Raw genomic sequence first — 17,704 nt, 5'->3', positions numbered from 1 at the left:
ACCCCCCCCCGTCCTCAGGATACTTATTGTAATGGGCTTGAGCAGGCTAATTTCTTCTTCTTGCCTCCTAGCTCCATTTTGCTTGTACATTTTCTCAACTGGCACTTCAGAATTCCACATCCCTTCTCCTTTCTCTTAACAAATCATCTGACAAGAATTCTGGAGCATGTGTAGAGAATATATTGGCATAAAGGGTTTTTTTGTTCTGTATATTTATAATTCAGGCTGTAAGACTTAAGAGGAGACCGGTCACATCCACACCAAACATTTAAAGTACTCTTATACCACTTTATTTATTTATTTTATTTATTTAATTTAATTTATATACCGCCCTAAGCCCGAAGGCTCTCTGGGCGGTGTACAAAAAGATTAAAAAACAAGCAATGTATAAATACAATAAATACAATAAATCAAGAAAACAAAACAAACAATAAAAGAACCAAACAACATCCAAAATACAAATAATGACGAAAATGCTATTAAAACACACTTTAAAATGCCTGGGAGTATAAAAAGAGTTTCACCTGGCGCCGAAAAGATAGTAGCGTCGGCGCCAGGCGCACCTCATCGGGGAGGCTGTTCCACAGTTCGGGGGCCACCACAGAAAAGGCCCTGGTTCTAGTCACCACCCTCCGAGCTTCTCGATGGGATGGCACTCGGAGGAGGGCCTTAGATGTTGAGCGCAGTGTCTGGGTAGGTTCATATTGGGAGAGGCGGTCCACCAGGTATTGCGGTCCCATGCCGTGTAGGGCTTTATAGGTCAAAACCAGCACTTTGAATCTAGCCTGGAAACAAACAGGAAGCCAGTGCAGACGGGCCAGAACAGGTGTTATATGAGCGGACCTTCTGGTCCGCGTCAGCAATCTGGCCGCTGCATTCTGGACTAGTTGTAGTTTCCGAACAGTCTTCAAGGGCAGTAGTAGAGCGCATTTCAGTAGTCCAGTCTAGAAGTTACCAGAGCATGAACAACTGAGGTGAGGTCGTCACTGTCCAGATAGGGACGTAGCTGGGCTACCAGGCAAAGATGGTAGAAAGCATTCCGTGCCACCGAGGCCACCTGGGCCTCAAGTGACAAGGAAGGATCAAAAAGAACCCCCAAGCTACGCACCTGTTCCTTCAAGGGGAGTGTAACCCCATCAAGAACAGGATGAACATCCTCCATCTGGGCAGTGAAGGCACTCACCAACAGCGTCTCGGTCTTGTCTGGATTGAGCTTCAGTCTGTTAGCTCCCATCCAGTCCATTATCGCGGCCAGACAGCAGTTTAGCACTTTAACAGCCTCACCTGAAGAGGATGAAAAGGAGAAATAGAGCTGCATGTCATCAGCGTACTGATGGCAACGCACCCCAAAACTCCTGATGACCGCACCCAGCGGCTTCATGTAGATGTTGAAAAGCATGGGGGACAGTACCGATCCCTGCGGGACTCCACAATGGAGAGTCCAGGGCATCAAGCAATGTTCCCCAAGCACTACCTTCTGGTGGCGACCCACCAAGTAGGAGCGGAGCCACTGCCAAGCAGTACCCCCAACTCCGTGAGTCTTCCCAGAAGGATACAATGGTCGATGGTATCAAAAGCAGCTGAGAGATCAAGGAGAATCAACAGAGTCACACTCCCCCTGTCCCTCTCCCGACAAAGGTCATCATACAGGGCGACCAAGGCTGTTTCAGTGCCAAAACCGGGCCTGAAACCGGATTGAAATGGATCAAGATAATCAGTGTCATCCAAGAGCCCCTGGAGCTGGCCGGCAACCACCCGTTCTAGCACCTTGCCCAGGAACGGAACATTCGCCACAGGTCTATAATTGTTCAGGTTATCTGGGTCCAAAGAGGGTTTCTTCAGGAGCGGTCTCACAACCGCCTCTTTCAGGCAGTCAGGGACCACTCCCTCTCTCAGAGAGGCGTTTATTATCTCCTTGGCCCAGCCAGCGGTTCCGGTCCTGCCAGCTTTCACCAGCCAAGAGGGGCAAGGGTCCAGCACAGATGTGGTCGCCCGCACCAGTCCAAGGATCTTGTCAACATCCTCAAGCTGTACAGACTGAAACTCATCCAATAAACAAGGACAAGACCGTGTTCTGGATGCTTCATTAGATCCCACTGTCATAATATTGGAGTCTAAGTCCCGGCGAATGCATGCGATCTTATCCTGGAAGTGCCTCGCGAACTCATCACAGCGGGCTACAGATGAATCTATAATGTCCCGAGGGCCAGAATGTAAAAGCCCTCGAACGATTTTAAAGAGCTCCGCCGGGCGGGAGAGAGATGTCTTAATTGTGGCAGCAAAATATCTCTTTTTTGCTGCCCTCACCGCTACTACATACCACTTAGAAGAAGCACTTACCAAAGCATAATTGCATTCGTCAGGAGTTTGCCTCCATCTGCACTCAAGCCTCCTCCTCTCTTGCTTCATCACTCTCAGCTCCACGGTATACCATGGAGCTGTATGAGCTCTACATAGGAGGGGGCGCATGGGAGCGATTGTGTCAACCGCCAGGGTCATCTCCGTATTCCACAATCCAACCAGGGCTTCGACAGGAGCGCCATTCTTCTCAGTCGGGAAATCCCCCAGAGCCCTTTGGAAACCCTCAGGATCCATTAGTCTCCGGGGGCGGACCAATTTAATAGGTCCCCCACCCTTGCAGAGGGAAAGGGTCGCCGTGAACCTAAACTTCAACAAGCGGTGATCTGTCCATGACAATGGGGTAGATGAAAAACCCCCAACCACCAGATCACCATCTCCATGTCCAGTAGCGAAGATCAAATCAAGAGTATGTCCCGACACATGCGTTGGGCCAGTAACAACCTGAGACAGCCCCATGGTTGTCATGGAGGCCATGAAGTCCTGAGCCGCCCCAGATAAAGTAGTCTCGGCATGGATGTTGAAGTCCCCCAGTACCAATAGTCTAGGGGACCGCAGCAATACCTCCGAGACTACCTCTGTCAGCTCAGTTAGGGAATTTGTTGGGCAGCAGGGTGGGCGGTACACCAACAAAATTCCCAGTCTGTCTCTCTGGCCCAGCACAAGGTGGAGACACTCCAAACCAGTCGACACCTGGACAGGGTTGCTTGGTGAGTGAGAAAGAACTCCTATAGACCACAGCAACCCCACCTCCCCGTCCTTCGGTTCTACCATGATGCTGAACCGTATACCCAGGTGGGCAAAGCTGGGAAAGAGCAACTCCTCCCTGATCGCCCACCCAGGTCTCAGTTATGCACGCCAGATCCGCCGCCTCCTCCACAATTAAATCATGAACAAGGGAGATCTTATGGTGAACCGACCTGGCATTTAACAACAGCACATGGAGATCCGAAGGCTGACTGATAGGACAACCAGCAGTCCTGGGGATGTGAGGAGAACCGGAACAAGTCACAGACACTACTTGTCTGGGACGAGTTCCCCTTATCTGGCACGTTCTCCTCACAACGCCGTACCTCCCATTACCCGTCACTACGCTAATTGGGGCCCCCGAAAGTCTCCCCGGTCGATGTATAATACTCTCTCCCAGGCACATATTAAAACTAATAAAACACACAATACACACTCACCAAATCACAGTCACCCACACAATGCACATTCACACCAATACACACTAAAATTCACACACAGACACACACACACTGAATCAATCACGCACTACAATAAACATACATATAAAACAATCAAACAATATTAAGATAACTACAAAACTTCCAAATAAAAACTCACATACATCACAACTCAGTCATTCACACATAATACACATGCAACCATATTAGTTGCCTCCAGGTGGCAGCAATGAGGCAAGATGTTACAATCTCAGAAGCTAAGCTATAGTAGCAACAGAGCCGCACTTAAAGGAGCTGCAGCAAGAGCAGCAATGATGGCCAGATGACGATAAAACAAAAGGGACAGAGTCACACAGCATCCCAGAACAGCAAATGCAGCATTCACGCCCCCAAAAACAGATGACGACCCGCTCCACCTCCGATGACAATGATGGCGAAAATGGCGGAGACAGCGATGGCAAAAGCAACGTCCACACAACCAGCGAGAACGACGACGGCCGACAACGCAGCAAGGCGGGAGCAGAACAAGCAGGGCAGCGACAGGGCAAAAACCCAAGCGGCAACAGCACCCACGACGACAGCGGCCCAAGAACAGCCGCGCCACAGCGGCCAGAAGCCACAGGACCAGAGAAGGAGCAGCAACGACGGCAGCGACGACGCCCCACAAAGACGCCCCGCAGCAGCCGCAAGCGGCAACGACGGCAGCACCCAGACTGCTCGAACGCAGCACAACAGCCCGGTCCACGACCCAACGGCAGCAAAGGCAAGGCAACCCAAAGCCGCGGCGCCCCAATGGTGAAGGCCGGAAAAATGGTAAGCCACGCCGCGCCGCTCTCTTTAATAGGCATGGCTTTCCCCAAAGCATACTGGAACTGTAGTTTGTTGAGGGTGCTGACAGTTGTTAGGAGACCCCATACAGAGCTACAATTCCCAGCACCTTTAATAAAAGACAGTTTCCAGGATTCTTTGGGGGAAGCCATAACTATTAAAGGGCATAGAAGTGCTTTAAATGTATGGTGGATGTGACTTCAGCAGTTTACTAACAGCCTTTGAGATTCTATTCTCATTTTCCATGCTTTGGCAGGGTCATATGGAGTCAAGCTATTTGAACCATCCTGTGACTTTAATCTTTGGATGGGTGGTGATAGTAATATATGGAGTTAAGCTATTTGAACTATCCTGTAATTTGAGAATAAAATGTCAGTATCTGTGACCTAGAAGATTAGAGCCCTTGAATTCTGTTTATAATTCCATATCATTTGACCTTTTCTTCAAAGACGTAAAAGAAAACAAAAGGATAAAAATCCAAGAGTGCACAGAGTATGAAGGTACTTATTATTTAAAAAATCTATCATAGGCACATTTAAGCTTATTTACTGTATCTCAGGGAAACTTTATCTGAAAACAGTGCTTTTACTTTGCTAGTGATTCCCTCCCACCTTGTGTTTCTAGAACAAATGGAAGTAGTGCTCTAGTTGGCAAAGTGCTAGTCCACCACCAAGTCTTAATTTTAATTAATTAATTTTAGGCAGTTTCTGGAATTCCTCAACATACTTTCTGACTTGGAGGCAACACTAGGACTTTTCAGAAATGGTGGTGAATAATGCACCTTCAATTGTACTTTTCTCCTTTGCAGTGAGGGAAGGTATAAAAGCTAGAGAAACAAATATTTCAGAGTAGCTAGCCAGCTTTCACTTTTTAAAAAAGGTAGTAGAAATATTTGAAAATATGGAAAACAATAAAAACAATCTTCTTCTTGTCTCTCTTCATCTGGGCAAAAGTATGTTGGAAAAGATTTTTGATTTCAAGTTGCTATGGTGTTAGTATCTTTGTTTGTTTAATTTTGTGCTGGGTTGCTATGGAAGTATTTATTTACTGAGCTAGTGCCTAATCAGTGTCAAACAGATGCTGCTAGCAAGTATAAATCACTCCTTAATCAATAAAATACCCAAACTGTACATAGTTTTAAAGATGAAAAACTAGGTTATTAGGTCTTCTAATAATTATCAGGATTATTAGGGTTCCACAATGATAATGTTATAAAGTCATGTTTATATTGAAGGTGTTGCCACAACGGTGAAAAAAGTGTATATCCATCTCTGTGATTTTACTGGGTGCATCACTGTAACTATGCAACTAAACAGTTTTAGTGCACTTAAATTATACCACATTTGTAATCTAGTTTACATGCACACTCATACTCAAAACTACCTTTGGTGCAAGCTTCTCTGAGAACATGAATATGATTTATGTCAGTAGAACAAATGTATGATAAAATCTAAATCTGATTAGTTCTACCAGACATGATTTCCTTCATGGGAGATCTGAACCATTTCCAGGTATTTGGCTGTATGTAGACAGCAGTCTTGAGGAATTATAATTACTGAGTAACACATCTATCTACATGTCACCTTTAAGTAGGGATGAACTGACCAGCCTAATTCTGTCTCCTTTTATTCTGATTAGCACTGAGTTACTTTCAATTCCTTTTTTTTATTGGAGAAAAAGTCCACACTAAGTTGTATGAATTTTGTATCTACTGTTAATGTAAAATACCTGCTTCCAATGTATTCATTAATAAAATGTGCATTTTGGATGCATCTCACATGAGATACATACAGTAGTGCCCCGCTTTTCAGCATTCTGCTAATACGGCAGCACCAGTGGGGCGATCAGCTGGAGCGCGGGGAGCTGGAATATAGTAGGGCCCCACTTTCCAGCGGTTTATGCTTTTCAGCGGGGCCTGGAATGTAACCTGCCATATGAGTGGGGCCCTACTGTATTTTTTTCACCTACCAAAACTGTGTTGAAAATCTATAAAGTATGTAATCTGACTGGAAGTTGTATCCCAACCCGTAAAAAAAGCTTTGAATCATCAGATTGGATCATTCCACTGTGAAAAGTGGAGCAAACAAATTCCTCCCCCATCCCTAATTTTGAGTAATTATACCAAGAGCTCCCCTCTAGGATACACATCTTAACGTGGTGAGGGGGTTGAGAGTATCAAAGAAGCTGAGAGCAATGCCATCAAGAGTCTAGACCAGCCTTTCCCAACTAGTGGGCCACCAGATGTTGTTGGACCACAATTCCCATCTTTCCTGACCATTGGCAATGCTGGCTGCGGCTGATGGCAGTTGTGGTCCAATAACATCTGGTGGCCCACTAGTTGGGAAAGGCTGGTCTAGACCAAGAGCCTAGACTCTTAGCAGGGGCACCCGAGGCAGAATGGTCAAAGCTGAGACACCAGACTAAGATGCATCCAAACTCAGAGGAAGGCAATGGTAAACCACCTCTGAATACCTCTTACCATGAAAACCCTATGAACAGAGTATCCAAAATGCAACATGAGATAGTGCTGGAAGATGAGACCCCCAGGTCAGAAGGCACTCAACGAGCTACTGGGGAAGAACAAAGGACAAGTACGAGTAGCGCTGTGACTAATGACGCAGCTGGGTCAAAGCCGAAAGGAAGCGCAGAGGCTGATGTGCACAGATGTGAAAGGAGAGTCCAGAGTTCTACAACATACACAACAGGAACATGGAATGTGAGAAGCATGAACTAGGGAAAGTTAGAAATTGTCAAGAAAGAAATGGAGCATATCAATATTACAATACTTGGCATGTGTGAAGTAAAATGGAAGGGAATGGGACACTTTCAATCAGGCAACTACAAAATATTTTATGCAGGAAATGATAAATTAAGAAGAAATGGGGTTGCTCTAATAGTGAGAAGTGATGTAGCAAAAGCAATTAGGAGCTATAACACAAGATCGGAACGAGTGATATCAATGAGACTTAACAGGAAACCTATGAACATAACCATCATACAATGTCCAAGCACATTAACTCCAACTGAACGTGATGTTCAGACTCTGCACAAAATAGCAGTTTCAAAAATAAACAGACATTTGTGTGTTGCAACTGGCCCTGCCACATGAAGAACTAGCAGCCCACTAAGGATTGCGTCTCCAGGGCAAAGAATGGCCAGATAGGCAGAAGCACAGATCTCCAGATCCTTCCTCCCAAGATAGAAAGCCCTTTTATTGCTCAATGAAGATAAACAGTAGGTTTCACATGCAAGCACACACTGATGGAAACAAAATGGCTAGGCTGTGCTCATGCAGTAAGGAAACAGAAGTAGGGGATGTGGCAATAGATAGCACCACTGAAAAGTATCATGAAGGAAGAGGCCACACAGAGGATCTAAACAACTAGAACTTTGCTATAACTAATCATATGCAGGGAACAAGGCCCACAGCATGGTGCTGCTTGTAAGGCAGGCTTGGAACTGTAACTGCCACAGCCTGGGGCTGACTCAGCAGTTCCTGGTATGGCAAACCTGCAAGGTCAGTACACTACACCCTTCCCCCCTAGCTCTCATAGTCCTGAAGATACTTGGGATGAACCCTGGTGCGGATTGATCAATGACAATTTTGCATTGAAGCTGATAGTGCATCCTCTAGTTCCCCATTTGGCTCTGGTTCATGCTGGTCCACTTCAGGGTCCAGGCACAATTTGTCTGGCATCAGGAGCAGCCTCTGGCTCATTTTCTCTTTCTGAGCAGCCACTGGCTCAATTTCTCTTTCCACTTGAGTATTTCCAGCACCCTCAGAGAGAACTGATGGAGCTGGGCTTCGTCCTTTCATCTGGTTCACATGTCAACGTAACACATGACCGTCTGGTGTTTGAGCCCTGTACGACAATGGACCCATGCTTGGGTCACAGTGGCAGCAAGGCATCGGTCCCAGTCAACTTCCACAATCCATTTCAATGCATCCTTTGTTTGATCATAATCTTGGCCTGGCCATTGGTTGCTGGATGAAAAGGGGCTGAAGTGACATGCCGAATAAGTCCATTATCCAGGAATGTGTGGAATTCCGCAGATGTGAACTGGGGCCCATTGTTTGAGACAATGGTGTTTGGCAACCCATGTGTTGTGAAAAGCTTGCGTAAGGTCTTGATAACAATGCGAGATGTCATTGACAATACCGGAACCACTTCTAACCATTTGGAGTATGAATCAACAATCAATAATAATAATAATAATAAACTTTAATTTATAGGCCGCCTATCTAGCCAGTGGTCAGTTTGTCGCTGGAAGGCGCCTGCAAAGTTGATAAGAAGCTGTGACCATGGCATTTTTGTTGATTCCCATGGGTGTACTGGGGCATGTGGTGGAGCTGGTTTTGAAACCTGATACTTCTCACATCTCTAGATGCATTCTTCAATCTCGCTGTTCATCTTGGGCCACCATACATAGCTGCGCCCCAGAGCCTTCATTCGCACTATAGCAGGGTATCCCACATGTAGGGCCTCTAACACCCAATGTCTCAACACAGTAGGAATGACAACTCTGTTTCCGCATAGGAGGTACTCCTTGTGCACTGATAGTTCATGTTGTTTGGATACAAATGGTCTGAATTTCTCCTCAAGCTTCCCTAATGGCCATCCCCTCCACACCCAGTTGAGAACATGGGCAAGAACTGGTTCCTTGGACGATGCAGTGGCGATATACCCAGCATGGAGGAGTGGTTCTGGTAACAACTCTAATAACAGCACATCAAGCAGAGGGGTTTCATCAACCCCAGCAGAAGGGAGAGGGAGACGACTCAAAGCATCAGCATGGGCAATGCTCCTGCCAGGCTGATGTTGCAATGTGTAATCATACGCGTTCAGGAAAATCGCCCACCACAACATGCACGGATATAATATTTGAGGCACCTGCTGGTTAGGGGCAAACAATCCCAATAATGGCTTGTGGTCAGTAGCAATAGTGAATGGTCGACCATAGACATAGTCATGGAATTTTTTTATGGTAGCCACAATAGCCAGGGCCTCCTTATCAATTTGGGCATAATTCTGTTCTGTTGAAGACATTGTTCTGGAGTAGAAAGCAATAGGCTCCTCGCGAGAGTTCTCAAGTTGGTGGCTCAGGACAGCTCCAAGAACTTATGGAGATGCATCACACGTGAGAATCAAGCGTTTCCGTTCATCATAGTGCACCAAGAAGGCTTGGAGTTCCTGTTTATTATGGGGCACTGGAGTTTCATGAATTGCTTTACATTTTTCCGGGGTAGGCCGAATGCCAGCAGCATCAATACTATAGCGAAGGAATTCAATTTGGGAAACACCAAATACACATTTCTCATGGTTGACCCAGAGACCAGCAACAGCAAAACGGTGCAGTACATCCTGTACGCATGAGGCAAGTTCAGCAATGGAGTTGCTGGTAACGAAGACATCATTAAATTCTGGTATGGCACCTGGTACTCCTTTGAGAATGTCCTCCATTAAGCTCTGAAAAATTCCAGGGGCCACAGAATAACACCAAACTGGAGGTGTTTTACTCTGAATGCTCCACAATGAGTGTTGATAGTCTAAGCATCAGCAGTAGCATCATCCACAGACAGTTGCTGATAGGCCTGGGCCAGGTTAAACTTCGCAAAAACTTTTCCTTGTGAAAGTGATGCCAAAAGATGACTCACCACTGGGATTGGATATGGATGCTGATGCAGGGCTTTATTGATAGTGCACTTGCAGTCACCACAAATGCGGATGTCACCATTGGCCTTCAATGGAGTGACAATGGGTGTCTCCCATGTAGGGTGTGTCACTGGCTCTAAGATGCATTGCTCTATGAGGTGATCAAGTTCAGCATCAATCTTTGCTTGCAGTGCAAACGGAACATGATGGGGTTTCATATGAATGGGGACCACAGTAGGATTCAACGACAATGAAATAGGAGGCCCCTTATATTTCTCAAGACCTCTATCGAAAACAGCTTTGAAATCATTTAGGATGCTATCTCATAATGATTCACCAATCTGGTGGACCCCCATGAGAGCAATGCCCAATGGCTCAAACCAGTCTAAGTCAAGGAGACTAGTGCGATGCCCTTGAGCAACCAATAACTGTAAGGTTCCATGGAAAGTTTGGTAATGCACCTCAACTTCATAGGCACCCTTTATTGGAACCTGATTTTCCTGGTAATCAGTAAGCTTGGAGTGGAAAGGGACAATTTGTGGGTCCCCACAAGGAAATATTTGCTGGTAGGTTTCCAATAGGAAAGTTGGACTTACCATGAAGTGTCCTTCTGGTCAGTGGAGAGTGGAGCAGACAGGAATGGGTTAACTCTCCTGGAGGCAGGATCAGCACTATAGCACAGGGGCTGACTCAGCAGTTCCTGGTATGGCAAGCCTGGAGGGCCAATACACTACAACCACACTTGTAAAAACTAACTAAAAACATCCTGCTTGTCAGTATATCCACCCTTGGGTAGCATTCAATTTTATGTTGGATTTTTTTCTCTGTACTGCATTGTATGTGGATCAGGAAAATCCTAATTTCATAACAGGGAACTGCAAGCTGCCACTTGGGTGAGGATGTTGTGGTGGTGAGGATGCATCCAATCCACTCTAAACTTTTGTGTGAACACACCTTTATTTGTCTTGTGCCTTTCTGCTGTCATGTTTGTTTCTGAATAGCAAGTAAATAATTGCTTCTCTAAGACTTTAGATTTTAGTGCCACCTTGTGGAATGTTATAAAATTTTAAAAGAATATTTCTGGTTAGAACACATGAAACACTTAGTTAAGAAGCATGCAGGATAGCAATGTGTCACATGTAATTTAATCTAAAATATGGGAACTATGGAGGATAAGTAGCACTTTTCATTTTTGGATGGCAAAAGTAGGTTAAGATCATAAAGCCATAGAAACAGCCCTACCACATGAGACCAGTGATCTGTCTCTAACTGCAACTTTCAAGAAAAGCATGTAATTACTGTTGATGAAAAGAGACCGCTTATGTCCTTATTGATTATTATTATCTTCTGGGTGTCTAGGCGGTGATTGAGTCCTTTAAATCATTGTGGAAGGACCTGCATGTCTACAGTGAGACTTATTCTCTCCTCCCAAGAATAGCAGTTGTTATGTTAAAATAATTAAAAATCTAAATGTAATAATGTTGAAGTCTTTGTTAACCATTTATACTGTAATTTATAATATAATCCGCAATTTTAAATAATGTACATTTGAAATTATAAAATCCATATAGCAGATATTTGGAAGGAGCTGTGTAGGTAGAGCTTTAGGTAGGTTTCCCTTTGTTTTGAAGTAGCATTGCGGAAGACATTCTAGACTATGCTCTTCAGCATGGGCAAATAGATGAGGGAACTTGATGAGCACATGGTTAGATTCTGTCCACATGCTAAGAAAGTGCTGGATTCAGGGGATTTCCCTGCCTCATGCAGCAGCTTCTTGATACAGTATTGTGCTACGGCAATTGCCCCTTGCCAAATTGGGATCTACATATTTTAATTTTTTTTGGTAAGAATTATATTAATTATATTAATTTCCATAATTATTATATAATTTATTAGATTTTTGGGTGAATCCATGTGTTCTAGAACTTGAAAGCTTGGTTTGGCACTTTAAACAGCAAAATTTGCAATAGTAATAATAGTAATAGTAAAACAATGACAACATAGTCTTTAGTTTGATAATAGCTTTGTACAGATATAGTTTGCTTTTAATAAATAAATAAATAGAAAAGAGCTTCAGTCAGAATTTGTATGTTGTGGCTTGACTAGTTTATAGCCAAATTAGACATGATAGGGCAGCTGTATATAAAGTGGAATTTAGATTTATTTCCCCCTATGAAATGGTGCACACAGGTGAGGAATGCTAATCCTGGCCTCTCTCCTGCTTTAACTTGCTACTGACCTTCAGTAGACTGAGAAAAAATTGAAGCAACAGAGCAAAGTAACATAATGTTGGTGCTAAGGTCTATGGCTATATGCAATAAAGTTCAAAGTAAGTAACATAATGTTGGATGTTTTATTTTAATATATTTTAAAGTCTGTTTTTATGATATTTTAGAGTGTTTTTAGTGATTTTGTTTTCTGCCCTGGGCTCCTACTGGGAGGAAGGGCAGGATATAAATCAAATAAATAAATAAACATAAAGAGAAGACGGTTCCACTCCTTTCACCATTGCACTTCATTTTATAGTTACACACACACACTCTCTCTCTTTATATTAGGGTTGCTAGGTCAGAAGCATCCCAAACCCTGAGATTTCAGGGGCCTGCCCCAGTGATGTCATTGAGCATGATACATTAAGCATCAACCACAGTTGCTTTGAGCATAACACTCAAAACAAAAAAAAATTTGATTGGAAATTAAGACAGAAATCTTAGCTAAATGAGGATGTTTCCAGGTCCAGTGGAAGTGACAAGTTCATTCCTTCTCACCTGCTTAGACAGCCTGGGTAAGGAACATTTAATCTAGCCTACTTGCTTCCGGCAAGAAGGATTTAAGTGCCCTCAGGCCAGGCCCATCACCAGAAGGCCATTGTAGGCAGACAGCCTAGTGTTGTGGAGATGTTAGATGGGAACACTCATGAGTAAGGATGGGTGCCCCTGAAGGCCACAATTCTAAACACACTTACTAAGGGACTAAGCCCCATAGAACTCAACAGGACTTACTTCTGAGTAGATATTGTTAGGTTTGTGCTGTTAGTAAGGCTTGACTAAGGATCCTCTACAACAATATCAATATCAAAGGAGGGTTGGCAACCCCTGCCTGGAATGCCCTGCTGGCCTTTTAAAGTGGCTGCTCCAAACGTCTTTACAGACTTGACCCTTCATTGCAGAGAGAGGTTTGAGAAATGAGTAAGAGTTAAGAAGATTCTCTACTCCTTCCTGCCTACTCTGTGGACTGCTATAAACTCACTGTGACAGCCAATCCAATCCCAGTGAATAATAATTGAGAGAGAGAAAACATACATGGTTTGGTCTACCTTCACAGGCAGTAGCTTGGGAACAACAGCGATTGAAGCCACACTTCCCAGTATGTGAATTCTCTTTTACCACTATTGGGCAAGAAAGAAACCATCATGCAAATAACAAGGTGCATTATCAGCGGGTTTAAGGGAGTTGAGCTGATCACATGGAACAGCTGTTGTTGCTTCTATGGATGTAAGGGAGTAAGGTCAGAGGTGAATGAAATGTAAATAGAAAAAGACTGAAAACTCAGCATCCCACAACCAGTCAGGGTTCCTAACCAGAACTAAAAAATATCCTGGCAGCCAGTCAGCCAAGGTGACAGAAATCCCCATGAAGCACAACCCGACTGGGGGGCTTCAGTCAGGACAGAATGCTGCGGCATGATTGTTGACATTTATTTATTTATTTATTTAATTTAATTTATATACCGCCCTAAGCCCGAAGGCTCTCTGGGCGGTGTACATAAAAGGTAAAAGCAGGCACAATATATAAATACAATAAATATAATAACTCAAAAAAACAAAAACACACAAACAATACGAGAACCAAACAACATCCAGAATACAACATAGTAATAAAATACTGTAAAAATACACTTTATTTCTCACATGAGTGAGACCCTATCAGCACATAATATCTCTGCTCTGAAATCTGCACTGGTTGCCGATTTGCTACAAGGCCAAGTTCAAAGTGTGCTTTCCATGTTATAGGTTCCACATAGTACTTGTTCTGCTCTTGTAAGAAATCGATCCTTTCGTGTGGCAGTACCAGGCTTTGGAACTCCCTGCCTATTGACATTAGGCAGGTGCTTCATTGTACTCATTTTGGCACCTGCTAAAAACTTTTGTTTAGGCAAGCCTACCCAGGCATGTAGAAGTATTATGTTTTGTATCTGTTTTTAACTCATTGTTGGTTTTATTATTTTGAATGTTTTTAAATACCAGGGTGGTGTAGTGGTTAAGGTGCTGGACTACGACCTGGGAGACCAGGGTTCGAATCCCCACATAGCTATGAAGCTCACTGGGTGACCTTGGGCCAGCCGCTGCCTCTCAGCCTCATGAAAACCCTATTCATAGTCAAAACCAGTTGGCTATTGCAGAACATTTTTTTAAGTATTATTCCCACCAAATAAAAGCAGTGACACCTAAGTAAGTCCTGCCTAACTACTTAAAAAAAGAATCAGAGGGAGGGAGAAAGATTTACAACATAATCCTTTTCTGTGTTCACTCAAAAGTCCCATTGATTTTCAGCACAATCCTAACCATGTCTACTCAAAAGTAAGTCCTACTGAATTCATTGGGGTTAACTCCTAGGTATGTGGAATTAGCATTGTAGCTTCACTCCCAGAAATGCTTCATATTGGGAAGGTTTTCTAAACAGGTTATGAATAAGACAAATGAACTGCTCTCTTCAACAGGCCAGTAAAATTTAAATTTGTTTGACTCCTTAATTACAAAAGTATAACACTGCAGCACTTTTTAAAACTTCTCTTCAAAAATTAATTGTAAGATAAAATGTATAATATGCTGTATTTTTCAAGTAATTAAAAAACCCTACATGTATACTTAGATTATAATTATAACTAAAATTGCTTACTGTGTATGCCCACTAAGATCCTGCTGTGATCTCCTGTTGTAGTGCAATCCTATGCATGTTTATTCAGAAGCCAGTCCCAATCCTGTACAGAGAAAGTACTCTATATGCTGCTGAAGCTATATATTTACTGAATTCCTGATGTGAGACAGACAGGAAAAGGAAACTGTTCTCAGAACTTGAAATGGGGTTTAGGTATTGCCTGGGGGGGCTGTCAACAAATCGTCAGTCACAACCCTGACTACACTTATTGGCTAAAAACCTGAAAGGGCAGGGATTAGAGCAGCTAGTACTAACAGAAGTTGGGGATGGGTGGCTGACATTTTGGTTATATCTCTTGAACCAGACCATCTAGAAACTTAATTTTTTAAAAAATGAAAGCTAACAGTCTGGATATTAAGGTGACTCACCCAGAGACCTGGAGAGGACCTGCAAAAACCGGAATCTCCAGGCGAAAACTGGAGATCTGGCAGCCCTACTTTATATGGAACCTGGACAGACTCATGAATACAGGTATCACATCTAGTTTGGCCCTCAAACAGAAAACAAAAACATTAATACTGGTTCATGAATTATTTATTAAGCAATGCATATTAACAAAGAGGGACTTCACAGATTCAAAAATTACTTTTCAATTTCTGTTTGAGCTAAGCAGACTTAACTGAATTACAGACATTTCTCTTTTGCTCATACTGATTGGAGTGTAACTACAGCAACTGAATGCAGTGAGTACAGTTAATCTACTCAAAGTTTTTAATTTATAATTCATAGCTGTTTTGAAAGAATTCAAACAGCTGGTGATGGATGTTCTATTTGAAGAATCATTATTGTTTGCTTATAGTTTTCTGTTTTGTTGTCTTACAGATGATCCTTTGGGACTGGGACTTAAAGCAGTGGTATAAACCTCACTATCAGGTCAGTATATTGAAATATAGGAGTAGAATATATGATAATACACAGTCAAACCTTTGGTTAACATACTCCCTCCACACTTCCTGTCATGGGCCCCCAGAAGAACTTTTGGCAAGACTGGGAGGATGAAGAGTGGGGTACAGATGTTCACAGAATCATATAATAGTAGATTTGGAAGGGCCCTATAAGGCCATCGAGACCAGCCCCCTGCTCAGTTTAGGAATCCAAATTAAAGCATACCCAACAGGTGGCTGTCCAGCTGCCTCTTGAATACCTCCAGTGTTGGAGAGCCCACCACTTCCCTAGGTAATTGGTTCCATTGTCATCCGCTCTAACAGGAAGTTTCTCCTGATGTTCAGATGAATTCTGGCTTCCTGTAACTTGAGCCCATTATTCTGTGTCCTGAACTCTGGGATGATTGAGAAGAGATCCTGGCTCTCCTCTCTGTGACAACCTTACAAGTACTTGAAGCGTACTATCATAAATCCCCTCAGTCTTCTTTTCTCAAGGCTAAACATGCCCAGTTTTTTCAGTCTGTCTGCATAAGTCCTTGTTTCCAGTCCCCTGATCATCCTTGTTGCCCTCTGTTGGGGAGGGGACTGTCAGTATTGATGAAAGGAATGAAGAATGCGTGGAGAAAAGCCCTCCCCCACTTCTAGGCATGCTAATAAAATTGTTGAGAAAAGCTCAGAAAACCCCCCTTTGACTGAACCAGCCAGTGAAGAGTCTTCACTGACACTCAGCCCAGACCTAGTCATAGAACAGATAAATTATAACGAATGGTTGGGATGCTCCCAGAGAGAGTGTAGTGAAAGCAACTTGTCAGAGCCAAGATAACCATATCTCCAATATCAAGAAGGTTGGAGAAGAGATGCTTGTAATTAGGCCAATTTCATTCTGCTCCTAGAAAAAGTCCCTGCCTTGTAATACTTCCAAGAACCAGAATTAACCCATAGAAGTAATTGCCAGCCCCTTCTTTGCTATAAAGGCATTGTTAAGCCTGTTTAGTTTTGTTGCAACAACTCATCTGTTCTTGCCTCCATGTACCTAGTGTGTTCCTGAGATATACCTAGTCATTCCTGTGTTGTATCCTGATACATGCTTAGTTTGCTCCAGTTCTGTATCCTTATTCAAGCCTGGAGTATGATTCTGTGTTCCTGTACTGACTTCTGGAATAACGCTTCATTCAGAAAAATCCAATCTCCTAATCCTGAGTTGTTTTCTTTGGTTGAAAGTCAAGGCACTTCCCTTTCTCTCCTCCCCTCATGTGCTCCACTTAATTAGTTACTTCCTAGGTGTGATCAAGCCATAGGTTGCAGTTCCATCTAAACCAACAAACTATGGTGTGGTGGTGATTCTCCAAACACTGATTATAAACCATGAGAGAGCATGAACACATCACTCATTCCTGTAGTGCCAAATCATGCTTTCATTCTGTCTGAACCTAGCCTTTGTCTTATTTGTCCTTTTTTTTTTTAGCTTTGCCATATCTTTGCAGCTTATTTCTGTCAAGACCCAATATGTTTCTTAATTTTTTCATTGGGAAAACTCATTAAAATCATTTTTCACATTACCTTTTCCTCCTTAAATGTTTTTGTCCGTTATTTTTCATCCTGTTTTAAAATGAGAAAAAGAACATATTGTACATAATCTGTGATTTATTGTACAGTACAGTACTCTAAAAAGATTGCAACATTGTTTTCCATTATCTGTATACAGTAGGGCCCCGCTTTACGGCGATTCACTTTATGGCACTTCGCTAATGCGGCAGTCTCAATTAGACACAATTAGACTAAAGCCCCACTCATATGGCGCTTGTTCCACTTTTACGGCGGTTTTCGGGCATTGCGCACCATTCTATTAAGTGAGT

General features: G+C 43.3%; 1 protein-coding gene across 6 annotated transcripts in view; it reads left to right on the top strand.

The window, feature by feature from the left end:
* Positions 1-17,704, top strand: part of PDE3B (phosphodiesterase 3B) — a 134,043-nt gene that overhangs the window by 47,596 nt on the left and 68,743 nt on the right. For 5 of the 6 annotated variants that reach the window (XR_009760606.1, XM_061610302.1, XM_061610301.1 and 2 more), the window contains one exon: positions 15,787-15,837. Coding sequence is in view for 5 of the 6 variants with exons in the window: in XM_061610302.1 (XP_061466286.1) it covers positions 15,787-15,837 (51 nt within the window). In the remaining variant the exon portion in view is untranslated. Of the gene's footprint in view, positions 1-3,796; positions 4,359-15,786; positions 15,838-17,704 lie in introns of those variants that run through there. The other variant, XM_061610304.1, reaches the window with a different exon arrangement.

Source organism: Rhineura floridana, chromosome 2 (genome assembly GCF_030035675.1).
Source record: "Rhineura floridana isolate rRhiFlo1 chromosome 2, rRhiFlo1.hap2, whole genome shotgun sequence".
NCBI classification, from domain to species: Eukaryota; Metazoa; Chordata; class Lepidosauria; order Squamata; family Rhineuridae; genus Rhineura; species Rhineura floridana.
The sequence above is the reverse complement of the archived record's forward strand: the minus strand, read 5'-3'. Positions and strand labels throughout refer to the sequence as shown.